We start from the raw sequence: 27,375 nt of genomic DNA, 5'->3' as shown, positions 1-27,375 counted from the left end.
ATTGAAACCGCATATTATCACATGCATTGACAAATAGACCAATGCGACAGAATAGAAAATCTAGAAAGAGACCACAAAACATGAGGATTTGGTATATGATAAAGGCAGCATCACAGATCAATGGGAGGTAAAGATAGCCCTTTTCATAAATGTTGAGACAACTGGGTAATGGCTTGGAAAAAGATGAAGTTAGATCTTTACTTCACACCATACACCATAATTTTGAACGGACCAAAAGGCTCGATGTTCAAGAGTACTCAATGTAAACGTAAAAAGTGAAACCATACAAATACTACAATCCACCAAACATACCACAGGGTCAATTTAAGCCTGATACAAAAATGAGAGATTATTAAGAAGGGCATCCTCTGGCTAGAGAAGCCCTGCATGGACGACTCCCCTTCTTCACGGGAATGAGGCGCCTCCGACGTCACTCTCCCAACCGGGAGAGCAACCTGCTCGGCTACAACCCTCCTTCTGGGCAGAGGAGCTCAAGGAAACGCCTCCCTGCCCTCCCGCACTCTGATAAGCCCTGGAGACCAAGGCTGCAAAGAGATCCGCGGCCCTATTGGCTAGCGGGCGTGGCCCGCGCGGGGCTTCTGGGAGTTGTAGGCTCCTGGGACTCCCGGGTCTGACGTCGGAGACAGGCCCTGTGAGCTCTCCGCGGTGGTGAAGAGGTGGGTGTGTCTGGAGACCGGGTGTGGGCAGAGGCGAGGAATCAGGTGAAGAAAACGAAGGACTTAAAATTAAAGAGAAATTAGGGTTGTGGGCTCTCAGGAAGGGACGAACCTACTTCGAAGTAGGGCGCAGGGCGTTGGGGGTGGGGGAGCGCAAGTTCCACGGCCAATCAGACATTAGCAACTGTTCCCGTAGCAACCACTCTGGACAGCTAAGGCCCGGTCCCTTGCCCAGACTCCCAAGCAAAGGGGAGGAGCCCGGGCTGTTTAAATGGCTTTAGGCATAGGTGGGGAGCAGCTGGCTCCGTTTCCTCCCCGGCTCTAGCGACGCTGAACCTGCGGTTGGGTGGGCGGGGAACGGCCCCGTCCGGGGAAGTGCCCCAACTCCCCGCCGATTGGCCCACAGCCGCTCCGGGGCGGGGCCTGGGGCGGGCAGCTCCCGCCTGCTGCGAGGCGAGGACCTCCGGGATTCCTAGAGAGGACTCGGAAGTGCTCTCGGCGGTGGGATTGATGGCTCGACCCCGTTGGACAGGGAACGCTTGGACTTGCTTACTTCCGGCGAGGAAGTGTTGCGAAGTGTAGGCTTCGGTTTTCTCTCCGTTTGTAGGAAGAAACCTATCTTCCCAACCTGCTGCGAGAGCTTGGTCTTCCGGGAGAGCTCCCTGGGACTGGTGCCTTGAGGGAAGAGAATGGGTTTTGTATCCAGACGGGTATCCCGTGTCTAACCTTGACCGGCCCGTTTTCCGTGTCTTTGGGGTCAGGGGCGATTCAGAGGAATACAGGTCCCAATCTGTGCTTGTAACTCAGCTTCTCTTCGGAACCAATGAAGTCTCCTGTTGGTCCGTCATGCTCTTGTGGCATGAAGGACAGGACCAGTTTTGACCATTGTAATATTTTTGACCCGTGTTGTAAGTTTGGCTTGTAGTCAAAAGGAAAGACTGCGTCTGGACTACTTAGTAGTAAGTCTTGTCCTGTTATTTATATGAAATTTAATGCTCTTCACCATTAAAATTGTATTTGGTTAGACCTGATGTCAGAGTTTTGTTGCTCTTTACGTTTTTAAAAAATGTTTACTTGTTTATTTTGAGAGAGCGCGAGTGCATGAGCAGAGGAGGGCCAGAGAGAGAGGGAGTGAGAGAATCCCAAGCAGGCTCCGCTCAGCTCGGAGCCGGTCGTCAGGCTCCATCTCACAACTGTGAGATCATGACCTGAACTGGAATCAAGAGTTGACACCTAACCGCTGAGCCCCCCGGGAGCCCCTCTTATTTAAGTTTTTTTAACTTTGGAAATGTTCTGTATTAGTAGTTATTTTATGGGTGGAATGACAGCTATCTTGTCTATATTTTATTTTATTTAACAGTTTTTTAACGTTTATTTATTTTTGAGACAGCGTGAACAGGGGAGGGGCAGAGAGAGAGGGAGACACAGAATCTGAAACAGGCTTCAGGCTCTGAGCTGTCAGCACAGAGCCCGATGCGGGGCTTGAACTCATGGACCGTGAGATTATGACCTGAGCCGAAGTCGGACGCTTAACCCACTGAGCCACCCAGGCGCCCCATATCTTGTCTATATTTTAAAGTAAATTACTCTGTTGAGTGGTCATCTTTAGTAGAGATGACCTCTTTGTCATTTCTTTGCTAATAATGCTTTCTAATGTATCAGTAGGTTGCACGCTAATGAAACTGCCCTTCAGAAGATTTTAAAGAGCAGAAACCAGATTTGATCTGTGTGATACAGCTAACCTGGAGAGACATCCCTCTGAGTTGGAATGATAATGACAGAGTCTGGGGAAGTTATAGACTTAGACCCTCCCGCTGAGACTTCACAGGAGCAAGAAGACCTTCTAATAGTGAAGGTGGAAGAAGAAGACTGTACCTGGATGCAAGAGTACAACCCTCCAGTGTTTGAGACTTTTTACCAGCGCTTCAGGCACTTCCAGTACCATGAGGCATCAGGCCCCCGGGAGGCCCTGAGCCAGCTCCGGGTGCTGTGCTGCGAGTGGCTGAGGCCCGAGCTGCACACCAAGGAGCAGATCCTGGAGCTTCTGGTGCTGGAGCAGTTCCTGACCATCCTACCGGAAGAGTTCCAGACCTGGGTGAGAGAACATCACCCGGAAAGTGGAGAAGAGGCCGTGGCTGTGGTAGAAAATATACAGAGAGAGCTAGAGGAACGCAGACAACAGGTGAGTGGAAGAGGAGACATTAGAGCAATGAGGAAGGAGAGGAAGAGAGTTAAGTTGCTGCTGAGCAGGGGTGAGATTCTTAGCGCTCTGGTGCTTCATTCATATTCTTTTGTTCTCCTGGGATTAGGTACACTGTGGAGATTTCCTGCCACTCCAGCAAAGAGAAGCAGTATCCAGTGTGTTAACCTGGAGAAGACAGTCTGCGATTTAACTTATTTTTAAAATTACTGTATTTATCTTTTGATTGACATGATACAAAATTCAAAAGGTGCATGAGTTTGTTATGAAAAGTAAGTTTCCTCCCGCCTCTCCTTCTCTGGCTGCCTAGTTCTCTTCAGAGGCAACCACTGTCACCTGATACCTGTATATCCTTACAGAGATCTACTTTCTTCTGTATGTATAAGTGGACGTGTGGATAATATGCTTTAAAAAGCCACAGATGTGGTTTAAATCACTGTGTACTTCTGCCTCTTGCTATTTGTTTATATCTTGGTTTGTTCCATGTTGGTGCAAACAGACCTGCCTCACTCCCGGAGACTGCTTATATTCCATCGTGTGGATGGATGTACCATAATCAAACTCCTGGTGAAGGCCATTTAAGTCATTCCTTTAGATTGTTTCTGAACGTAAATTTTGCTACAATCACTGTCCTTTATGTTCATCCTTAACTGTAGAATAATAAATGCTTAGAAGTCAGATTGTTGGCTCAGAGACGATGTGCATTTGTAATTTTGACAGCTGTTGAGAAGTTGCCCTTCAGAGAGGTTATACCAGTTTTTAGTCCCAGGTGCAGGGTGTCAGAGAAATTTTTTGCTCACAGCCTGATCCCATGATGTTGCCCAACTTTTGTCATCACCAGTCTGAAAGATGCAACATTCTACTTCTGTTAAATTTTAATATGCATTTCTCATATTATGAGTGAGTTTGACCACAGAACATGTATATGTATATATACATATATATGTTTTTTAATTTTTTAAAGTTTATTCATTTTTGAGAGAGAGAGAAAGCCCAAGCAGGGGAGGGGCAGAGAGAGAGAGGGGGGCAAAGAATCCGAAGCAGGTTCCAAGCTCTGAGCTGTCAGCACAGGGCCTGATGTGGGGCTTGAACTCAAGAGCCATGAGATCGTGACCTGAGCCAACGTCAGTCACTTAACTGACTGAGCCGCCCAGGAGCCCCAACCACAGTATATATTTTAAAGGGTTACATGTGTACCCTTGTTTTTCCTTCTTGAAAATTAAGCTCTACAACAAATGTGGGGTTTGAATATGAACTTACAATGTCCAGTTCAAGAGTCACATGTTCCCCGACTGAGCCAGCCAGGCGCCCTGTGTGTATACCCTTTTTTGTGATTTATCTGTTTACATTATTTGCCTATTTGAAAAAGTAAGCACTGTGTCTGTCATCTGAGGTGCAAGTTATTTCTCCACCTTGTTTATCTTTGCATATGGAGACTTTTGCAGGGTTTTTTTATTTTTATGTGGTCTGTTTATATCTTTTAATTTATGGTTTCTGGGTTTTGTGCCATACTTAGAAAGGCCTTCTCCACTAAAACATCATAAGAAAATTTTCTAATAGTCTCTTCTCAAGTTAAAAAAAATTTTTTTTGGTGCATGGTGTTTGGTATGGTTACAACTTTTTTCTCCCAGATGTCTGTCCAGTTGCCCCAGCAACTTGTAGAGAAATCCCTTTTTTCCTCACTCTAATTAAAATGCTGTCTTTATTACATACCAGATTTCTGCATGCATTTGGGTCTACTCACGGCCCTTTTTTTTTTTTAATGTTCATTTATTTTTGAGAGAGAGAGAGCACGAGCGTGTGTGGGCACGTGTGAACAGGGGAGAGGCAGAGAGAGAAGAATGCAGAGAATCCCAAGCAGGCTCCATGCTGTCAATGCAAAGCCCTATGCAGGGCTTGAACCCATGAACCATGAGATCACAACCTGAGCCAAAATCAAGAGTTGGATGCTTAACCGACTGAGCCACCCAGGCGCCCCTGAATTTACTTATGTTCTTTTAATTGTTTTGTTGATCTTATTATCTGTTCACCTATCAGTATTTTAATTACTTGAGCTCTGTAAAGGGTTTTGATATGTGGTAGGGCTACTCTTCCTCCTTCCAAATATTTTCAATATTTTCTTTTTTCCTTATAAACTTTAGAATTACTAATGTAGTTTTCACCACTCCAAAAATCCTGTTGGGGTTGCAGTAAATCCTATGTTAATTTAGGGAAAATCAATATCTTTATTTAAATTTTTTTCTTACATTTTTGTTTTACATTTATTTATTTTTGAGAGACAGAAACAGAGTGTGAGCAGGGGAGGGGTAGAGAGAGAGGGAGACACAGAATCCGAAGCAGGCTCCAGGCTCCTAGCTGTCAGCACAGAGCCCAATGCGGGGCTCGAACCCACGAACCATGAGATCATGACCTGAGCTGAAGTTGGACGTTTAACCGACTGAGCCACCCAGGCACCCCTAAAATATTTTTTTAATATTTATTTATTTTGAAAGCGAGAGAGAGGGAGCATAAGTGGGAAGGGGCACAGAGAGAGAGAGGGAGACACAGAATCTGAAGCAAGCTCCAGGCTCTGCACTGTTAGCACAGAGCCCGACGTGGGGCTTGAACCCACGAACCGTGAGACCCAAACCCGCGAATGGTGGTGAGACCATGACCTGAGTGGAAGTCGGACACTTAACTGAAGGAGCCACCCAGGTGCCCCTAGGGAGAATCAATACCTTTATGTTGTTACCTCTTCTTGTCTTTTCTTACTCATTTAACTTGACCCTCTACCTTCTTGTTGCTAGGGTCACACTCTCTTAAGCTTTAATTTTGTTGTTGTTGTTGTTGTTGTTATTGTTGTTAGAACAAAGAAACAAAATCATGAGATCTTAGGTCACAAGAGTTTGAAGCTAATTAAATTTCCATCATTCTTTAGAGCCACTGTGCTTCGGTGTAAGGTCTCAATCTCATTACTCTTTTATCTCTGGGTAAGGGGTACTTTAACATTCCAGGACATTCTCAAGCTCTTCAAGTGGTTCAGCTCACTCCATGAGGGAAGTGGGCAGCAGAGGGAATTGCTCCTGACTCTCAGCCAGACCCTTGGCTATACCAAATGTCCTCCAGATGGGAATGTCTGAATCTTTCTGTTGCTTCTGTCAGGACAGAAAGTAAAAGTTCATGGTGACATCTAGTTGCTTCTTTTTTAAGCCTAATTTGGGATATTAATAAAGAAACTTTGCCCTGCTTTTTTATAGTAATAAATATTCAAAAGTACACTTAAAAACAAGAAGTATTTTGTAAGTAGAAGATTTGCAGCAGATATATGCATTTACCTCTAATTGTGATATACAGCCCATCTTTGGAAGGACACAGAGAAAAAAAAATTCTTATTGGTATCAGGGATTTGAGGCCCATAGAGGGGATTTTCTTAAGGACTTCCATGGCTTGCTTTGTTTGCCTTTCTCTTTGTCTGCTGTCTGTGTCCCCAACATTGTTCCTCAACTTTATCTCCAGGCAGTTACTGGCTCTGGCAGGCCCTTTTTCCAAGCTTTAAACTTTACCCTTCTCCTTGGTTTCTGTGTCCCAGTCTCAGGGGACCTGAAGGGCTGCTTTGCTTCTTTGGTGCTGATGTGCCCTGCGACATGCTTGGCATCACCTTAACTCTTATTCTGAGCGGCTCCACAAGGACACACACACTTCCACGCAGAGTGATCTTTGCCACAACTGTTTTGCAGCCGCCTCTTAATGTAACTCCCGTACCACATTTCGCCAGTGCCAAGAGGGTTAAAATTTAAAGTGCTTTGAAACCTAAGGGAGGGGGAGAGGGGGGTGGCAATTCTGTCTCAATGCAGGATCTTATTACCTGCTAGGATGCTGCTGAGTTAGTAACTTCAGAAAAGACGGATTGTGGAGATGGGTTGTGGCAGAGTAACTGCATGTCCCCTAGGGTCGAGCAAGAGCCCAGAACAGAAACAGGGAGTACTTACTTAGCATGCTGGACAGGAACCAGCTCTTGTCTTAGTGTTGGTCTGTCTTGAACCTGGTCTGCTAAGGAACTGAGTGTGGCTTCTTGAGCTCTATATTGACCTTGACAACTTGACTTCTCACTTCTCTCCCCTCTTCAGTAAACTTGACCTACCCTGGCCTTCTTACGGTTCCTTGACCACATCACACACCTATCTTCTACTTGAGAGTCTTTGCTTATGTTGTTCTCTTTGCCCAGAGCACTTCTTACTTTTCCCCTGGCAGGCTTCTTTTGCCCTGGAGCTGTTTACTTCAGTGACACTTTGTCGGACAAGCCTTCCTTGTCCACCTTCTCTAAAGTAGGTTCTCATCTGTTATGTATTAGGGCACTACTTTCTTCTCCTTTCTAACATGTAACAGTCTGCAATCATGCATTTATTTGTGCGTTGATATGTTTAATGGAAGTCATCTTTGACTGGAAAGAAACTGTGTTTGTTAAGCCACTGTTATGGCTTAAGCCATCAGTGTCTGGCTCGTTGTAAATGCACATTGTATATTTGGCAAAGGAGTGAATGGAAGAATAGTGTGAATTTACTGGATTCTTTCTTAGCCTTCTCTACAGTGTGCTGATTGGTGTGATTGTGCTTGTCAGATCGTGGTGTGTCCTGAAGTGCTTCCTCAGAAGATGGTACCACCTGGAGTTGTTCAGGAGTCCCCCAGCCACCAGCTCCTGTCTGTGGACCCCCCATCTGAACAGGAGCCACAGAAGCCTCATCTTCTGGAGGAAAATGGTGAGGACCTACGATTCAGTGGAACAGATGGGGCTAGAGAGCGGGCATCCTGGTCTTATGGGTAAGCGGTATCTGTATGAGCGAGACTTTGGGCGGGTGGCCTTTCTGCATCTGGCAGCACTGTGAGGTTGGGAAGGGCTAGGGACCCAGAATTGAGTCCCTGGCATGCAGAGAGAGTGAGCTTGCAGGACGGCTAGGATGCGGTTCTGTTTGAAAGCCGTGATGCAGATGACGACAGTTCTAAGTACAGGCACTGTCAGAAGATCTACAGAAGTCTTTTACAAAAGTGTCATACTTGCTTTAGAGCAGTTTTCCAACTCTGCACATGTTTTGTTATCTCACTGCTTGTGTAGGAACAGCTCTCCAGTTTCTAATTGCATCCATTCATTTCTGGCTGCTCATTCACCCACCTTGAAGTCTTACTTCAAGCAGTTGCTTACCATGACCTGTAGAGCGTTTGTTCTCTCCTCTTTTTCTCCTTCCCTCCCCCCTCTCTCAATTTTATCAACTTGTATTAAACATGTGAAGAAAGAAAAGTGAACTGCCAAGTATCTTATTTATGGTATGTGTCCACAGGTCTATAACCCTAACCAAACCCTTGCTATGAGATATATTTTAGGATTCAGAAATTTTCCGATTTAGTAAGGGAGTATGACTTATATACCGTACATTACAGTACCAGCGGGATTTGAGGTGGGACTCCACAGTCACGCACATTAGTATTTCGCCAGTGAAATGTATATGTATTTACAGTAAGGGGATTAAATCCAGACTTTAAATAGCTTCACATCAGTTCTGGTCAGGTTTTTCTGTCAAATTAGTTCAGTGTCTACCTTACTGAAAGGAAGGCTTTTGGTATTTGGAGCTTTGGGATTTCAGAATTGTGGAGAAAAGTGTCATGAACCTGTATTTCCAGGTTTGGCCCCTGGCTTTCTTCTTGGCTCCCTCTAGTGGTCAGGCCTTTCACTTTACATGCTCCGGGGCCCTGACCTTTTCCAGCTTTTCTTTCACTGTGGGAGTGATGATAGAAGCAGCAGCGGCAGGAATCACTTACGTTAGTGTTTACTACGTGTCCGCAAGTGTTCCAACTGCTTTACCTTTGGGAACTCATTAAACCCTCTGTTTACCAGAAAAAGTAGTCTTCACCATTTACCATCTGGGGCCAATGGATCCTTTTTATTATATATACATACACACACATGCCTATATACACACGCTTACATACATACGTATATAAGTCATTTTACAGATCATTTACAGAAGAATCAAAGGCTAATAAAAAATAATTTTAAGGAACTTTTAATGAGAACTGAACCTTTTTATATCAAGTACATTTTGGTAATAGAAACATAAAAAAATGAAAGACCACTGTCACACAATACTATCCCTTTAGCGAAATGAATACTGTCGCTTTAGCAAAGTTGGATGGTCCAGGGTCTTGTTGCAAAATCTTGGCCTGATGAAGTCCTTCCTGTTGAATAATTCGCTGGATGAGAATGTCATATTTCCTTTTCAAAATCTAGTGTTTATCGTTGATTCTTATGTTTGAGAAAAGTTACCTCTGATAGTATTTGTAGACTCCTTCGAAGATTTCCCCTCTGGGTTCAGTTTCGTCATTTCAGTTTCGTCATTATTGTGTAGCGTGTACTTCTCTGTTCTTCATATTGTCTTCTTACTTCATCTATTAAAAGTGCAATGTTATCTGCTGCACATTTTCTTCTCTTTGCTGATATGGGTGGAAAATGAAAAATTCTGAATTTTCAATCATCCTCAGTGAGAGCTAAAAACAGGCGTCAAAGTCTTATACCTTCTTGATGATGATGCAAAGCCCTGGGCAGTGAATTTAATACTTGGAGAATAGTGAAGAATGATGATTTATTTCACTATTACATCATCCTAAGTATTTCTTTTATTCTCCTCTATTTTCTCATTATTTTAGTTTGTTATGCTATCATTGGGAATAATTAATGAGTAATATTTAGTAAACATGTGGTAATTCATAGGATGATGAATTAGAAAAATGTTTTATGATACAAGGAAAATAAGATCACTCAGATCTCAAAATCTACCCTAAATGTGTAGAAGAGTCCAATGGATCCATATAGAAATTACAAGACAGAATGAAGTTTATTCTGTTTTTTTTAATGTTTATTTATTTTGGGGAGAGAAAGACACAGAACATGAATAGAGGAAGGGCAGAGAGAGAGGGAGAGGCAGAATCTGAAGCAGGCTCCAGGCTCTGAGCTGTCAGCACAGAGTCCTACGTGGGGCTCGAACCCATGAACTGCAAGATCGTGACTTGAGCTGAAGTCGGACGCTTAACCAACTGAGCCACCCAGGCGCCCCAGGTTTATTCTCTTTTTTAATAATACTAAGATAAATTTTCATTTTGTTCTTTAGTAGACCTTTAAAGAAATAAGTCATGTAATTCTAGTCTTTAAAAATAGTTAAAACTGTTCAAAAAAGAAACCCCCAATCCCAAATTGTGTTTAATACACCTAGTTGGCATACCAAGGGTTAATGCTCGCACTAACCCAGTGGAAGAGCTACGACTATTATACTCATGTTAGAAATGAAGCAGCTGAAGCCTAGAAAGGTGAGGTAATTCTTTCAAGGTCACAAAGCTGTTAAGTGGCAGAGCTGGGGTTCTAACCCCAGCAGTCAGCTCCAAATTTATACTTGTACCTTTCTGAGCTGGGCTGCCCTTGCCTTTCCACGAGTCCCTCCCAGGTGCAGACTCCTGTCCTCCGAAAATACTGTTCTCTTCCTTCTACTGGTAGCGTCTCATTACACCTTCTGTTCTAGGAGCTGCTTCTCTCCTCTGCCCTGTTAGCCAGACCCAGTGTCTTTTTTTTTTTTTTTTTGGCCAGTGTCTGCCTTCTGACAAAATTGCTATGTTTGTTTTGTGTTTGTTTTGGTTTTTGATATTTACACACTGGATTCCTTATGCCTTTGAGAGCACCAAGGGCTGGTTTCCAGGCCCTGGGACTAAGTTGAGCTTGAGAGGGGCAAAGTCATTTGCTTAAAAGCTAAAGAAACAGAAGCTTTCATAGAAACTTCATAAAATCGGTATAGTTGTTTGGAATGTAATTATTATAATTATTCCAATTGTAATACTTAAAATCAAAATTGCTGTTTGAGTATAGACTACATTCATCCCTTTCTTCAAGTCTTACTTTGACTCTTTAGCCACACTTCTGGTTTCAGATGCCATCTTGGTTTCTGGCTTTCATCTCTTAACCATTATGTCCTTTTTGTGTCATTGCCTATTACTTCCTAGTTCTTGGACGGAAGCAAGCTACATAAGCACATACATCTTTGGGATCAGGGAAACCATAGCAATGTCCAAACTGTCAGGCTGAAGGTTTATACTAGGTGAGTCTGTCCAAATCAGGGCATACATAGACAATGAGATCGTATGCACCATGAATCTTGGACAAAGAACAAGCAGAGGTGACAGCAGGGGGTCGGAAGGTCACCACCATCTAGAGATCAAATCCTCCAGGCATTGCACATGCAGTTCACTCTGCCTGGAAAGCACCCTCAACACCCTAACCATCCCCCACCCCCCGCCCCCGCTACTTCCCAGAGTCACTTCTGTGGAAAGGCTTTCCTGATGCTCCCACCTCCCACTCTCCACTCCGTAGGTGCCCTGCCTCTGTGCTTCTATAGGAACTTGGGTGAATTTCAAGTATAACACTTTTACCCTGAGCAGGAAGTAAGTAAGGTTTATGTGTCTGCATTCCCCACTAGACAGTGAAGTTTTTGGAAGGCAAGAATTGTTTTCTGCCTATTCTTACAACACATGACTTAGTGCACACTAAATGGCTATCAATCGACCTTGGTAACTTCTTGAAGGAAGAGAATGTGGGCTAAGGCCTTGCTGATGAAAGCGTGGCCCAGGAAGCAGCGCCAGCATCACCTGGCTTTGTTAAAAGCGTAGAATGTGGGGGCCATTCCAGAACTTTTGAGCCATGTCTTCCCTGTACCAAGACCTCCAGGTGATTTTGTTTGCACATTAAAATTTGAGAAGCCCTGGGCTCTCATTAGTGTTTCAGCTTCACAAAGATGTGGGACAGGTTATTCTTTGAGATGACCAGATTTGATCTTGGCAGAGCAGATTGAATCCCTTATAGGTGAACAGCACAGTCTGAGGTCACCAGCAGGGATTAGCCTGACCAGAGCAGGGAGTCTAGTTTTTTTTGGGGAAGGGTCAGTGTCGTTAGGTGTGGGAGGAGCCACAATGTAGAGGGTCTTGACAGCCAAGTAGAAACATTTGGCCTTGCTGCAGCAGGGCCCCATTGTGGATTCTTGAGCAAAAGTGGAACATGCTGGCAATTGGAACTGGGTAAAGATATTCTGACACCTCTTTTTCTCCCCCCTCAGCCCTACCTGCTCTCCAAGTTCCTCCCCTTCCCCTGAAGGACAGCCAGGAGCTGACAGCCTCACTTCTCTCAGCTGGGTCCCAGGTGAGCCGGCGTCCCAGTGCCCGCAGTGAGGACCTGTGTCTGTTCTTGGACGAGGAGCTGCCCTAATCCTGACTCTTTATCAGGAGTTCTGTCTCTCACTACAGACTGGGCCCATCTTGGGTTCCTACTTGAATGTCTCTTCCTGTTCCACCCCGTGTGCCCCTCTCCTCTTTGAAGCACAGTCCCTCCTCTGTTTTTTCCCTTCATGCTCCCACTTCTTCCCCTCACGCCAAATTTGCACATAGGGAATGGGAATTTAGTGGAGATCTCATGTTTCAGAAGTTGGTGAAAATTGAAGATGTGGCTGATGTGGCTGTATCCTTCATCCTGGAGGAATGGGGACATTTGGACCAGTCTCAGAAGTCACTCTATAGGGATGACAGGAAGGAGAATTATGGGAGTATTCCTTCCATGGGTAAGAATTATTTCATCTGCATGGATTAGGACATCTTCATTTTGTTACAAAGAGTATTTCTGGCACATCGTATAAAAGCATGTATGTTTTAATTACTATGACTTTGTTTATTTATTTATTTTTTTCTGTGAAAGAGTAAATCAGTGTTCCTGGTTTTTTGTTTTTTCTTATTCAGCTTATTCTGATTATTTCCATCTTAATTAGGGTATGATTGAAGTCTGATGATACTTAGGGGATAGTATTTAGAATCCAGCAAATGTTCTCTTTTTAGTGCTTTAAAATAAAAGAGCTCAATACTAACAGGTTTTGCGTTTTAACAGATTTGTAGTAGTTATTGTACTCTATTCCTTGACAAATTGAATAATTCTAACTGAATACTTCTCACTTGCAAAAACATCTCAGACTTTGCTGAATGGCCATTTATTAGAGTATATTTGACCCTTGAACAACATGGGGTTAGGCCCACCCCCCATGCAGTTGAAAGTCTGAATATAACTTCTGACTCCCCCAAAACTTAACTACTCAGAGCCTGTTGCTGACCTGAAGCCTTACTGCATAGTTTATGTATCATATACCATGTTTACTTCTGTGAAAGTGAGCCAGAGAAAAGAAATGTTATTAAAATCATAAGGAAGAAATACATTCAGAGTCTGTTTTTATCAAGAGAAATCCACGTATAAGTAGACCTGCACGGTTCAAACGTGTGTTGTTCAAGGCTCTTCTGTAGGTATTACAGTGACTTTTCTCCAAGGCACAGGTGGCTAGTTGTTCACTCCATTTCCATTCTCAGATCACTGGTGCCCATTTCATGATGTTCACCTTGGCATCTACATTTTACATGTCCCATCCCTTCTTGAATTTGTGTCCCAAATGAGATTTTGAACCTGTTCCTAAATGACGATCCTAGAAACTGATACTTATTTATGCTGCCTAGAGCATTATAAAAGTCTCAGCACTGTGGCAAGCATTTTGAAACTAACGGCTTTTCTGCTTTTGAATGAATTCTTTTAGAAGAACCACTATATATCAAGCACTCTAGTAGACTTTAGATGAAAGACATATATATAATGCCAAATTTCCTTTTTTTTTTTTTTAAAAAAAGTTTATTATTTATTTAAGTAATCTTTACACCCAGCGTGGGGCTCACACCCATGACCCTGAGATCAAGAGTCACACCATCCTCTGAGCCGGCCGGGTGTTGCATATAATGCCAAGTTTCTTTTGAAAAGCATTATACCAGTTTATGTTGTCATAAGGGTTTTAGTTCACTTACAGGTTTTTATTTAAAAAGTAAAATTGGGGTGCCCGGGTGGCTCAGTTAGGCGTCTCCTTTCAGCTCCGGTCATGATCTCATGGTTTGTGGGTTCGAGCCCCACATCAGGCTCTCTGCTGTCCACACAGAGCCTGCTTCAGACCTTCTGTCTCCCCCCACAATCCTCCCCCGCGCTTCCCCTGCTCACATGCATGTTCTCTCTCTCTCTCAAAAATAAAAACTTTTTAAAAAGTAAGCAAAATTGACTTCTGCTCTTTTAAATTTTACATTTCTTCTAATACTAGTGATAAATATTTGTATTTCTTTGACTTATTTGTACTGGCCCTCTGTGGCTTTATCTGTTCACATCTTGGTGGGGGTTTTCATCTCAAGGAATTATTTATGCGGCACGTATGTTATATGTAATGCAAATACTTTTTCAGTGTCTTTAAATTAAATGCCTCACTTGTCTAATTTCAGTCTGGTAGTATCATTTTATCTTTTTCAGTTACTTTGCAGAGATTTAATGGGTTGGCAAGAGAGAGACAGAGCGTGAGTGGGGGAGAGGTAAAGAGAGAGGGAGACACAGAATCTGAAGCAGGCTGTAGGCTCTGAGCTGTCAGTACAGAGCCTGACGCGGGGCTTGAATTCACGAGCCGTGAGATCATGACCTGAGCTGAAGTTGGACGCCCAACCAACTGAGCCACCCAGGCGCCCCTATACAGTTCTTTTTTATACCATTCTCCAAGCAATTTTAAATTTGTACTTTCTGATTTTTTTAAAAATCTATTCATTACAACATATTTATAACTCTAGTATCTTCTTCTACATTAAGAACATGTTTGATGATTTCTGCCCCCTTAATAACATCTCTGGGAAGGCCGCATTAGATTATTTTCACACCAGTGTGTTCCTGATACTCTCGAGAAGGTCACGTTTTTTTTTTGCTTAATTTTTTAACGTTTATTATTTTTGAGAGACAGAGCATGAGCAGAGGAGGGGCAGAGAGAGAGAAAGGGAGACAAAAAATGTGAAGCAGGCTCCAGGCTCTGAGCTGTCAGCACGGAGCCCAATGTGGGGCTTGAACTCATGGACTGTGAGATCATGACCTGAGCTGAAGTCGGTTGCTTAACTGACTGAGCTACCTAGGCACCCAGAGAAGGTCAAGGTTTTAAAAGTATCCATCAGATCCAGAAATGAGATTTAAAAAAATAGATGTATCTTGGAAACAGCCATTTTGAGGAGTGTCAGGACATTGGGGAACAAAAGACAGTTTCTTTGTAGGTTGCAAAGGAATTTGAGAAAGCTATCATAAATAAACTTCCAAAAACATTGTGAAGGAAATGGGAAAGAGGGCTGATCAGTGCAAGAGTACAGGCTTAGATGGATACATTAGTTTTGTATGTTTTCTTTGTCAATGGCAGATTTTTTTAATGTTTATTTTTTAATGTTTATTTATTTTTGAGAGAGAGAGACACACAGAGTACAAGTGGGGGAAGGGCATAGAGAGAGGGAGACAGAATCCGAAGCAGGCTCCAGGCTCCAAGTGATCAGTACAGAGCCCGATGTGGGGCTTGAACCCACGAACCGTGAGATCATGACCTGAGCCAAAGTTGGACGCTTAACTGACTGAGCCCCCCAGGTGCCCCTTTAATGTTTATTTTTGAGAGAGAGTGTACAAGTGGGGGAGGGGCAGAGAGAGAGGGGGACAGAGGATCTGAAGGGGGCTTTGCACTGACAGCAGTGAGCCCAGCAGGAGGCTCAAACTCACAAACCATGAGATCACGACCTGAGCCAAAGTTGGACGTTCAGCCGACTGAGCCACCTAGGTGCCCCTCAATGGAAAAGTTTTAAGCATACTTAAATGCAACTGGAAAAGAACTAGGAAGGAGTGAGTTTGAAACATTGAGACAAGGAAGAACAGATCATTGATGAGGGCAGTCCCTGGAAAACAGGATGGCATGAGGAGGTCCAAGATCCAGAAGGAAGGCTTGGCCTCGGCCAGGGAGAGAGAGACACCTCTTCTACCAAGAGGCAATGGGAGGGTGACAGAGGAAGGCTGCCAGCAAGTTTTTGATTGCGGCTGTAGGATGTTCAAGGAGCTCTGGAGTGGATAGCTTTGACTCTGAAATAGGAGACAGTCACCTGTTGAGAATGAGCAGGTGATGGAGGAAGTGGTGAAGTAGAGGTTCGTGTGCAGTGGAGAACTTTGGTTTGGAAAAGGGTGTACATGCACGTACTAAAACATTCTGCAATAGTATGAATAGGTATAAGGTGAAAAGTGAGTCACCTACTCCAATCCTCAATCTTTTGGTTTCCCTCAAAGAGGCAATGACTGTTGCCAGTTTGTGGATTGTATCTCTAAACATAGTCTGTGTATATGTGAGTTTTTGCAAAAATGATCGCATACCATACACACTACTCTACTTTTTAAGTAACAGTGATATATCTTGGGGGCCACTGTGGAGAGATATTTTGATGTAGCTGAAGAGAAAAATGATCAGGGAAAGGAGCCATCCTTAGGAATGTAGAATGCCAGACAGGGCACTGGTAAGGTTGAAGAATCTGTAAAGCACCAAATCTGCCTGAGTGGGTGTTTTTGTCTACACCCCACCCCCCACCACTGCATTACTTACCAGCTGGGCATAGCACTGAGCGAGGAGCACAGTTCTCTGTCAAATACAGAAATAAATCAGGAGAATCAACAGAAAGCTTATCATGAATGTGGAGAAGAAATGGGGAAAGAGGAAAAAAGCAAATCTAAACCCATTTGTGTACCAACCCGTATAATCGCCTTCTCTGGAAAAGGGCAGTTAATTGTACCAAAGAGGTGTGTTGGGCTAGTCTGATTTTTCAAATTTGCCACTGGAAAAAGAAAGCCATGAGCTTTTTGGACTTGTTGGAAGGGAGAGAATTCTAATAATACAGTTAGCCTAAGCAGATGTGAATAAAAGAAAAAGTATTACTGGGATGATGGAGATTACCTGCCTATTTAAGTGGGCAGGAAAAAAACGTGTCAAAGGTCTGGTTTTGTGATAGAATTTGCTTTGATTATATGTTTGTTTCTACTATTAATGTTTTTTTTTTTTTTTTTTTAGGAAGAGAATTAAGTAAAAGGAGTTATAAGAAATTAAAATCAAAATTTTCTTTACGGTATAAGAATTATAACTTCTCACTGTGTCACAAAAGGATAGTGATAGTATCTACCTCAAAAGGTCATTGTAAGGATTAAGTGCCATAAAATTGTAAAGCACTTAAAGGCACAGTGCCTGGTCCACAGTATGCATTCAGCAAATATTAGCTCTTATTACCATCATTCTGTAATATTTGAAAACAACTTTTCTGCTTATAAAAAAAAAATCTTATTAGAAAGCTCTTAATAGGCTATGATCTCTCTCTCTCTCTCTCTCTCTCTCTCTCTCTAGCATATAAAAAATAATATTCCCTGTTTTTTAATGATGGAAGATTTGTCTGTGCAAAGCATATTAAATGTCGGTGCTTCAAGTGAAGTGTAGGTTGCTGATCCAGTTGCCCAGGGACATGATTGCCATGTGTTCAGCATCTGTACTCACTAATGACTATTGGATGTTAAGCTAGCTTTTGACAGTAGTAGATTCTTCTCTGGGTATAGAAAGAATATCTTTTTTCCTTTATACTAATTCATACCAAACTGAGATTCTTTGGGGATTAAAAAAGCTGGAAATATCTTTCTTCTCCAGGCTATGAAGAAACAGGAAGAGGAAGGTGAATTTTGGGTTTGCTGCATAACCCAATAATCACATTTTATTAGGAATATTTATTTATTGGGGCGCCTGGGTGGCTCAGTCGGTTAAGCGTCCGACTTTGGCTTAGGTTATGATCTCATGGCTTGTGAGTTTGAGCCCTGCGTCGGGCTCTGTACTGACAGCTCAGAGCCTGGAGCCTCCTTCTGATTCTGTGTCTCCGTCTCTCTTTCTGCCCCTCTCCCACTCACGGGCTCTCTCTCAAAAATAAACATAAAAAATTTTTATTTATGTATTTATGTATGTATGTATGTATGTATGTATGTATGTATATATGTATGTATTTATTCATTCTTGAGAGAGAGATGCAGGGTGTGAGCAGGGGAGGAGCATAGAGAGAGGGAGACACAGAATCTGAAGCAAGCTCCAGGCTCTGAGCTGTCAGGATAGAGCCTGATGTGGGGCTCGAACTCACGAACTGCGAGATCATGACCTGAGCCGAAGTTGGACACTTAACCAACTGAGCCACCCAGGCGCCCCTAAAAAAAATTTTTTTAAAGGAATATTTATTTATTTATTTCTAAGTTTATTTATTTATTTTAAGAGAGAGAGTGTGAGTGGGGGAGGAGCAGAGAGGGAGAAAGAGAATCCTAAGCAGGCTTTGTGCTCTCAGCATGGAACCTGACACAGGGCTCAATCTCACAACCCTGGGATCATGACCTGAGCCGAATTCAAGAATCGGATATTAACTGACTGAGCCACCTAGGCACCCCTTATTAGGAATATTTAATACTGCACAGATATGCACAAACAGGTACTGTAAATACCACACTAAGAGGATATCACCTTCATTAAATAGAATGACTGGTCTCCCAGTCATCTGTTTGATGCAACTCTTCGTCCCCCTGCCTGTTTCTTCTTGAGGAATCTTCATCCCATCTCTGTGGCATAAGGCTGCCTTTACCAAGTCATGCATTGCTAGCATGTGTTGCTTTCGTCATTACCTGTATCTCTCATTTTCTTTCTTCCAGTATGGAAAATAGCTAATTTTTCCATTTTCTTTCTATCATTTCAGATTATGAGTCTAGGAATGACAACGTGGAACTCATGGTAAAGCAGATTTCTGATGATGCTGAAGCCCACTGGATGACGTCAGCAAGCACCGAAAGAAATGTTCCCCAGAGTCAAGGGTTTGGAGAAGTCAGTGACCTTCACGGCATGGTAGAAAGGTGGCAGGTAAACCCTGCTGTGGGGAAATCAAGGCAGAACTCTTCCCAGAAAAGAGATCTTGGTGCCATCACAGATGCTAACCGTAAGCAAAATACAAGCACAAGTGGCGAGAGAGGTCACAAATGTAACGATTGTGGTAAATTTTTCCTTCAAGCCTCAAACTTCATTCAACATCGGCGAATCCACACTGGAGAAAAACCGTTTAAGTGTGGTGAATGTGGCAAAAGCTACAATCAGCGTGTGCACCTGACACAGCATCAGCGTGTCCACACTGGCGAGAAACCGTACAAGTGTCAGGTGTGCGGAAAAGCCTTCCGCGTGAGCTCGCACCTTGTCCAGCATCACAGTGTGCACAGTGGGGAGAGACCCTACGGATGTACCGAGTGTGGGAAAAACTTTGGCCGGCACTCCCATCTGATTGAGCACCTGAAGCGCCACTTCAGAGAGAAATCCCAAAGATGTATGTAATCAGCACTTGGTGTTTGGAGAATAAGTGCAGGCAAAAATGGTTTTCTTAGCTTAGAGCAGCAGGACAGATGGGTTGTGTACTGGGGACAGTAGCTAAGGGGCAGAGATCATCGTCCATTTTGTTACAATTTATGTTGTAACTCATTGTCCAATTAGTAGGCAAAATTCTATGTCCTCTCCACCGTCCCCACAACTTCCCTCTGCCCAGAGGTACCGCTTTCAGCTCTCTTGCCTGTTTCTTAATTCTGTATTTGTAAAAATACGGCTATTGCCTGACTCACCAATTTAATTTTTTTTTTAATTTTTTAAAAACATTTATTTACTATTGAGAGAGAGACACAGAGCATGAGCATGGGAGGGACAGAGAGAAGGGAGACACAGAATCCGAAGCAGGCTCCAGGCTCTGAGCTGTCAGCACAGAGCCTGATGTGGGGCTTGAACTCATGAACCGTGCGATCATGACCTGAGCCAAAGTTGGGCACTTAACCGACTGGGCCACTCAGGCGCCCCTGACTCACCAATTTTAAATGTTATCTTTTTCCTTTCTGTTGTAGTAAATGAGGGTTTTGGCTCTCTTGCATGCTTCCTTCCCTCTTTCCCTTTTTCCCAATTTAGACTATTTTACTTATTTTAAAACAATAAAGTAATCCTAGAATAGGAAGTTTGGAGGAAAAAAAGCAGGAGGAAAAAAAATTACTCATAATCCCACCATCCTAACTAATATAACTGGTATTCTCTAGCATGTTTCCTTCTATTTTTTCATAAGCTTATCTTTTTTAATTTTTTTAATGTTTTTATTTATTTTTGAGAGAGAGACAGAGCACAAGTGGGGAGGGGCAGAGAGAGAGGGAGACACAGAATCTGAAGCAGGCCCCAGGCTCTGAGCTGTCAGCACAGAGCCCGACACGGGGCTTGAACTCACGAATTGCGAAATCATTACCTGAGCCAAAGTCGGACACTTAACCGACTGAGCTACCTAGGCACCCCTCATAAGCTTATTTTTATGTAGGTGTACTTGTAGAGTACAGTTAAATATTAGACACACATTGTTCCGTGTGGCTCAGCCCTCTTGTTTTTTTCTTTTTTTTAATTTATTTTGAGAGAGAGAGAGAGAGAACACACGTGCATGTGCGTGCATGTACCAGCACGGTAGGGACAGAGAGAGAGGGAGAGAGAGAATCCTAAGCAGGCTGTGTGCTGTCAGCGCAGAGCCTGATGTAGGGCTCGATTCCAGGAACTGTGAGATTATGACCCAAACTAAAATCAAGAGTTGGACGCTTAACCAACTGAACCACCCAGGTGCCCCACCTGTTTGTTATTTCTGACAAGCTGCCACTCTGTGGGCACATCAACACTTAATTGTTCCTCAGTTGAACTTTTAATTTTTTCTCTTTTGTCCTGATAACTGTACCTGTGCCTTTTTTTAAATATTTAAGATTATTTCCTTATAGTAGATGCCCAGAAGTGGAATTAGTGGGTGAAAGGCCAAAAACATTTTTATGGGTCTTGATAAATATTGCCAAATTGCTTTTTCAAATAGTGACCCCTATGAGAGTGTCAGTTTTACTAAATTTCTCCCAGGGTTATCAGAAAAAAGTTTTTTTTTTTTTTTTTTTAACAAAAACACAAATTGAGTAAGCAAAAGAGAAGTCTTTGCTGTTTTCATTTTCATTAATTTGGTTATCAGTAAGGTTGAACAATTTTTCCTATTTACTTATTTTTTTTTGTTAACTATTCAAGTGACATTAAACTTATATAAGGATGAGATCACTGTCACCTATGCTGTGAACTTAAAGGCTCCTCTTAATATTTTTCACATAACTCTTAAAACTGTCTTATAAGTATTTATTTTTATATTCTGCCTTTGGGGTGCCTGGGTGGCTCAGTCAGTTAGGTGTCTGACTCTTGATCTCAGCTCAGGTCTTGATCTCAGGGTTGTGAGTCCAAGCCCTGCATTGGGCTCTGCGCTGGGTGTGAAACCTACCTAAAAAAAAAAAAAAAAAGTAATAATAATAAATGAGTGAATGAATGAATGAAAGAATTCTGCTTCTGATGTCCCCAAGCCCGGCTACCTGTCATTCACATTAACAGTCACCACCACCTTTTCCATCATGCAGTAGAAGTTTATGAAGTTCACAATGTCTTTAAAGTTGAGTTGACCTTAGCTATCTCCTCAGCCGGTTCCATCCCTTCTGCTTGGTGGATTCCTCATTGGGGGAATCCATCCAGTAGCACTCCAGACCTGGAAAGCATTTATTTTAAAATAGTCTCTTTTCAGGGTGCGTGGGTGCCTCGGTTGAGCGTCCAACTTTAACTTAGGTCATGGTCTCATGGTTTGTGAGTTCAGCCCCACATTGGGTTTTCTGCTATCAGCATGGTGCCCACTTCGGATCCTCTGTCCCCATCTCTCTGCACCTTCCCTGCTTGTGCGGTCTCTCTCTCTCTCCCTGTCAAAAATAAATATAAACACTAAAATACAATAATAGAGTCTCTTTCCTTTTGTATCTTCTCTGCAGTTGTTCTTATGACTAATTTCCTATTAACACTCCCTACCCCTGCCCCCAGCATTTTTTTTTTAACGTTTATTTATTTTTGAGACAGAGAGAGACAGAGCATGAACGGGGGAGGGTCAGAGAGAGGGAGACACAGAATCTGAAACAGGCTCCAGGCTCTGAGCTGTCAGCACAGACCCCGACATGGGGCTCGAACTCACGGACCACGAGATCATGACCTGAGCCGAAGTCGGCCGCTTAACGACTGAGCCACCCAGGTGCCCCTCCCCCAGCATTTTTTGATCAAAAGAGGATATTTTGCGTGCTCATTCAGCCATAATTATGGAGAGCCTGTAGTGCTGGTCTCAGTGGGGGGGTGGGGGAGCAGGGGCGGGCAGGAGTGGACAAGAAAGGCAGTGAGCATTCACAGGTTCAAGCTGTGGGGGAGGGGGAAACTGCAGATGTAGTGAGGGCTAAGGGCGAGGAGAGTGGAGATTGATGTCTCACCTACCCTCTTGACAGTAGTTTTTCCTGACTCGTTTCTCTTTTGCCCTGGCTCCTATTCAGGTGTTCTTTCCAATTCTATATCCCCCTCATAATCCTTTGCTCCCCATTCCTCCAGTTTTTGTCTGCTTGCTCCATCCAGCTGTGTTTTGTTCTGTCTCATTCTGTCTGCCTGACCCATGTTTGCATTTCAGAATGCCTCTCTCTCCTTCCTGTATAGTCAAAGTGTGGTACTCACGTTAACGATAGCCTAGCCTTGGCCATCCTCACCACCCTGCTTAGTGAGCCCCTTCATCTCCTTCTTTTCAGTGGACAAATACCAAAAGTTCTTTCACTCCCGCTGGCTCAGGCATATACACGTATCCCCCTTTGTCACTGCCCTTCTATCGTGGTTTCACCTGATTATCCTCTTTTTCCTGGCAGCGTGTCCTTCTTCTGTAAAAGAACTGGTGCCATCTGCATTTCCTCTTTATTCTTTCAGGCAGTGACAAAAGAAGTAAGAATACAAAACTGAATGTTAAGAAGAAAATTTCAGAATTTTCAGAAGCAGACGTGGAACTATCAGGAAGAATCCAAAGGAATGCTTCTCAAGTGCAAGATTTTGGAGAAAGCCATGAACATGCAGGCAAGTTGGATAGAAAGCAGGGAGTTCCCATGAAAGAGATACTAGGACAGCCTTCTTCAAAGAGGATAAATTTCAGCGAAGTCACATACGTGCACAAAAAATCATCCACAGGAGAGAGACCACATAAATGTAATGAATGTGGAAAAAGCTTCATTCAGAGTGCACATCTGATTCAACATCAGCGAATACACACGGGGGAGAAGCCATTTAGGTGCGACGAATGTGGGAAAAGCTACAATCAGCGTGTGCATCTGACTCAGCATCAGCGGGTCCACACTGGTGAGAAACCCTACACCTGTCATTTATGTGGGAAAGCATTTAGAGTGAGGTCTCATCTTGTTCAGCATCAGAGTGTGCACAGCGGGGAGAGACCCTTTAAATGTAATGAGTGCGGCAAGGGCTTTGGGAGGCGGTCACACCTTGCTGGGCATCTGAGACTCCACTCTAGAGAGAAATCCCATCAGTGCCATGAATGTGGAGAAATCTTTTTTCAGTATGTTAGCCTCATTGAACATCAGGTGCTCCACATGGGTAAGAGAAATGAAAAAAATGGCATTTGTGAGGAAGCATATAGTTGGAACTTGACAGTGATTGAAGATAAGAAGATTGAGTTACAAGAGCAGCCTTATAAGTGTGATATCTGTGGCAAAGCCTATAGTTATAGTTCAGACCTTATTCAGCATTACCGAACTCACACTGCAGAGAAAACCTATAAATGTGATATATGTAGAGACAACGTTGGCCAGTGTTCCCACATAAAACATCAAAAACCCTACTCCAATGTGAAATCCCATCAATGTCATGAATGTGGCAGAGCCTTCACTCTGAAGTCCCATCTTAATCAGCATCAGAGAATCCATACTGGTGAGAAACCCTTTCAGTGTAAAGAGTGCGGAATGAGTTTCGGTTGGAGTTGCAGCCTCTTTAAACATCTGAGAAGTCATGAGAGGACAAATCCCATAAATACTTTAAGTGTCTAGATGTTTCTGGTGTAGAACAGCTCTTACTCAAGTTTAGGAAAGCCTTCCTAAGGGAAACCTTACTTCTATATTGAATGTAATAACAACAACTTCAAGCATTTTCTCCAGCATAACCGTCAAACCTACTGATATGTTGAAATCCTTCAGTTAGAACTTAGGGATGCTGGAGAATCCACAATAAATAGATATGTTTGCTTTCCCCATCAAGAAATGCTTTTGTTAGCAGCTTCATGCTTAAGGATCTAGACAAGAGAGCACCCATGGATAATGGTGGATGAAGGAAAGCCTTGAGATGACACTCATTCTTCTGTTGAATCTCAGAACGTTGACAGTGAGAAAAGCCTCATGAATGCAGTAGAAATAAGCTTGATTTGTAGTTTCTGCCTTGTTTGACAGCTTCTTCAGGGAAGAACACAGTGAAGGGAAGAGAGAACTCTAAAGCATGATAGCTATTCTGGTACCTCAGCAACCAACCTTTTCTAGAAATGATTATCCCAGCCACTAGAATGCTCCAGCCATTGTTCTCATCTTGAGTATTAAAGCCTTTGAAAAGAAATCGACTTAAGGTATTTATATTCTGGCAAAATTGGGGTTCAGAGGCTGGATGGTATGTGTTCCTGCTGCATTATTTAGTCTCAGACTTCTCCATGAAACCTCTACCTTGTTTTTGTTTTGATTCTACTAGTGTCAGTTGGCTAGGAGTTAAGTGTGTAAATTCAGGAGAGAAACTGTGTTGGTTGGTCACATCTTGAGGAGAAGGGAGAGGGACCTTAGGGGAATAGAGAAGAGAAGACAGGCCAAACTGTGGGCTGGTTTTTATTATGTTACCCACAAGAAAGAGGGCAGCTGTATCCAGGGAAGGAATTGGACCAAGCCGAATTAAGAATCTTGGGTGCAAGCAGTATGTGTAGCAATTCCCAGTTGCCCTGGAGATAGACCTGCAGAAGATAACAGTGTGCAGAATAAGTGTCAGTTTGAGTTGCAGTTGGGTTGGAAAGTAAACAGTAATTAGGAGAAGAAAGGTACATGGTCTGGTTAGCCCTGCCTTGTGGGAAGGTCTAGGGGAAAGAAGATGACATGGGATAAGTTAATTTGAGCCTCTTTGCTAGAGACAGGAAGAGAGTGTGCCTCTGGGCACTGCTTCTGCTGACTGCTGGGCTTACAAGAAACACCCAATAGATCCTGTTGACTGTGTATGTTGTACGCTGGTGCCCTGCCCAGATGCCCTTACCAAATTGGCCTGCCTGTCCCCCAGTTACTCTGAGTTTTAGCTGCTGGGTGCTCACCACTCTCCTCCTTCTCCAGACACTCTGGAGAATTGTCCTCAGATGATGGGAGCTGCCTCGCTGGAGTTATCTGCCCTCCACACCCCCTAGTCAGTGGCATTAATATGGGGTCCAAAAGGCTGATTCACTAGGTCTCAGTGGGGGATGGGAGAACCCGTGGTTCAGTTTATGCTCCAGAACCCTCCCTTTGTGGGTCAGGCCAGACTTTATCTGAGACTACATCCATGTGTGAGTATCACAGGGCCTCATTAGTAGCATTTAAGGAGTCCCCTGCAAACAATCACAATTGAAGGTCCAAGTGTAAGAATTAATTGAGAACGAAAACTGCAGTGAAGACTATCGTTAATGTTTATTGAGGATTTACCATGTTCTAAACATCATGTGCCTTACGTGGATCATCTTGAATCCTCATATTAATGAGGTGGTTTTACTTAGCACCCTCATTTTACAGTTGGGAAAAACTGAAGTTTCGAATAGTTCATTCAGTTGCCCAAAGTCACGCAGCCAGTATGTGGCAGAACTAGCATTTGAACCCAGCCAGACCACTTTGCCTCCAAAAGCTAAGCTCGTAAGCACTAACCTGTATTATGTCTTACATTATTAAACATCAAACATTACAAAGTGGTGAAACTGTTTTTGTTACCTGTGTGAAAAACTTTTGATCCAAGATAATGATAAAATCATAAAGTTAAAGAACCTTGAAAAATTGTGCTGGGTCCCATGCGATCATCAAACCCAACCTCCCACCTGATGGAGGAAGCCCCAGTTTTCTGGCACGTGTATGTAATAGATGCTTAATAACTGTTAAACTGGAGGAGACATTGGCCTGGCAATTGGTTATCCAGTTTCTGCATGAAACCCTTTCAGTATTAGGGAGTTCATTGCCTCCTAAGGCAGGCTCTTACATTTTAAAACTACTCTGCTCACCAAAAATGTCTTTCTCAGCTGAAACTATATTGATCTGTCTTATAGCTTTCTCTCATTGCTCCTAGTTGCAAAAAAAAAAAAAAAAAAACAACACCCAAAAAACACCAAAAAACAAAACAAAAAATTTAAGACCTTATGATTTGAATGTTTGAAAAATTTTTTGCTGTTACTCAGTCACCACATCCATCATAGCCTTCTCTTCCAAACCTCCAAACTCCTAAACAAAGTATTAGAGTTATACATTTTATTTCCTTAAGTTTGGACAATTTAGAGCAAGATTTGTTTACTCGAGGTGCTACTTCCTTGTCCTTTTTAACATTAAAATATTGGAAAGGACTAAGGCAAAAAAGGAACAGAACAGAATCTGTGTTCCAATTACATCAGTAAATGGGTGCTTGGAGCATGTTGGTTGAATTGTATAGAAGTGTTTGCTACGGTGCTGGGGCCAGAGACGAAGCCTATGATTGATTCTATAAAAAATTTGTGTTGTTTTTACAAAAGTACCAGAACCATCTGAATGAGTGTAACTAGGCCCCGATCATTAGCTTGAGGTACTTTCCCTGCAGAAGGAGCTTGTGACCTGCACCTCACACCCAAGAGGCTAGATGCCCCATCAGTTTCCTATTTCTTTCTCATTGGCGAGGAAATGCTTCTAAACCTTAGTCTTTTCCCCACCCTGAGGAGGAAGCTAAATTCCCTTAGATGTGTAGAGGAGGGCTCAGGGAGTCACCAAGACCACTGAGACCTCCACGAATCAGGGGGAGTGGGAGGGTGGGACTGTGAGGCACTTCCAGTGGGCTTCCGGGATGTGTAGGGGTCGTGAAGGCCTGGTGTTCTGCTCACGCTCTTGGAGCTCTGGTCTCCAGGTAGCAAAGAGGTCACGAGATCGCCCCAGCAGGATATGGAGAGAAGCGCCTCTTCCCCTGCCCCCACCCAGCCCAGCTTTGTGCTTTGACAAACCTAAACGATGGGATCTTCCAGGAAAGGCATTGGAAACAAAACATAAGACCTTAGCATTTTTGTGCCCTTGTACAGAATCCTAGAAAGACTTCACCAGTAAGTGCAGTTCTGGTGGCTTGGACCTAAGGAGAAAGATCATAACCTAGAGAAGGTCCAGAAGAAGGAAACTACACAAACTAAGGGGGACCACAGATCTGAATCTGTCAGCTCACATGTAGTAGAACTAAAGAGATACTAGGGGTGCCTGGGTGGCTCAGTCGGCTGAGCGTCCGACTTCAGCTCAGGTCATGATCTCACAGTTCATGAGTTCGAGTCCTGCGTCGGGCTCTGTGCTGGCAGCTCGGAGCCTGGAGCCTGCTTCGGATTCTGTGTCTCCCTCTCTCTGCTCTGCTCTCCCTTGCTCACACTGTCTCTCTTTCAAAAATAAATAAA

The 27,375-nt window shown here is 43.3% G+C and overlaps 2 protein-coding genes across 9 annotated transcripts in view; one reads left to right on the top strand and one right to left on the bottom strand.

The window, feature by feature from the left end:
- ZNF394 (zinc finger protein 394) overlaps positions 1-1,052 on the bottom strand; it is a 30,826-nt gene extending 29,774 nt beyond the window's left edge. The window contains exon 1 of the mRNA XM_027042164.2: positions 794-1,052. The gene's annotated coding sequence lies outside the window, so the exon portion shown is untranslated. The remainder of the gene's footprint in view (positions 1-793) is intronic.
- ZKSCAN5 (zinc finger with KRAB and SCAN domains 5) lies at positions 587-27,375 on the top strand. Of its 8 annotated transcripts, none has more exons than XM_015079324.3 (7): positions 587-677; positions 2,343-2,859; positions 7,475-7,613; positions 12,000-12,082; positions 12,362-12,497; positions 18,547-19,161; positions 22,647-27,375. In XM_015079324.3, exons 2-7 carry the CDS (start codon positions 2,446-2,448, stop codon positions 23,768-23,770), a joined length of 2,511 nt encoding a protein of 836 aa, XP_014934810.1. In that variant the 5' UTR covers positions 587-677; positions 2,343-2,445; the 3' UTR covers positions 23,771-27,375. The 8 variants fall into 8 exon arrangements, with proteins under 8 accessions (XP_014934810.1, XP_053069250.1, XP_014934809.1 ...); XM_053213275.1 differs by having other exon boundaries at positions 602-677; positions 2,340-2,859; XM_015079323.3 differs by lacking the exon at positions 587-677 and adding an exon at positions 1,144-1,636.

Source organism: Acinonyx jubatus, chromosome E3, assembly GCF_027475565.1.
Source record: "Acinonyx jubatus isolate Ajub_Pintada_27869175 chromosome E3, VMU_Ajub_asm_v1.0, whole genome shotgun sequence".
Lineage (NCBI taxonomy): Eukaryota > Metazoa > Chordata > Mammalia > Carnivora > Felidae > Acinonyx > Acinonyx jubatus.
The sequence above is the reverse complement of the archived record's forward strand: the minus strand, read 5'-3'. Positions and strand labels throughout refer to the sequence as shown.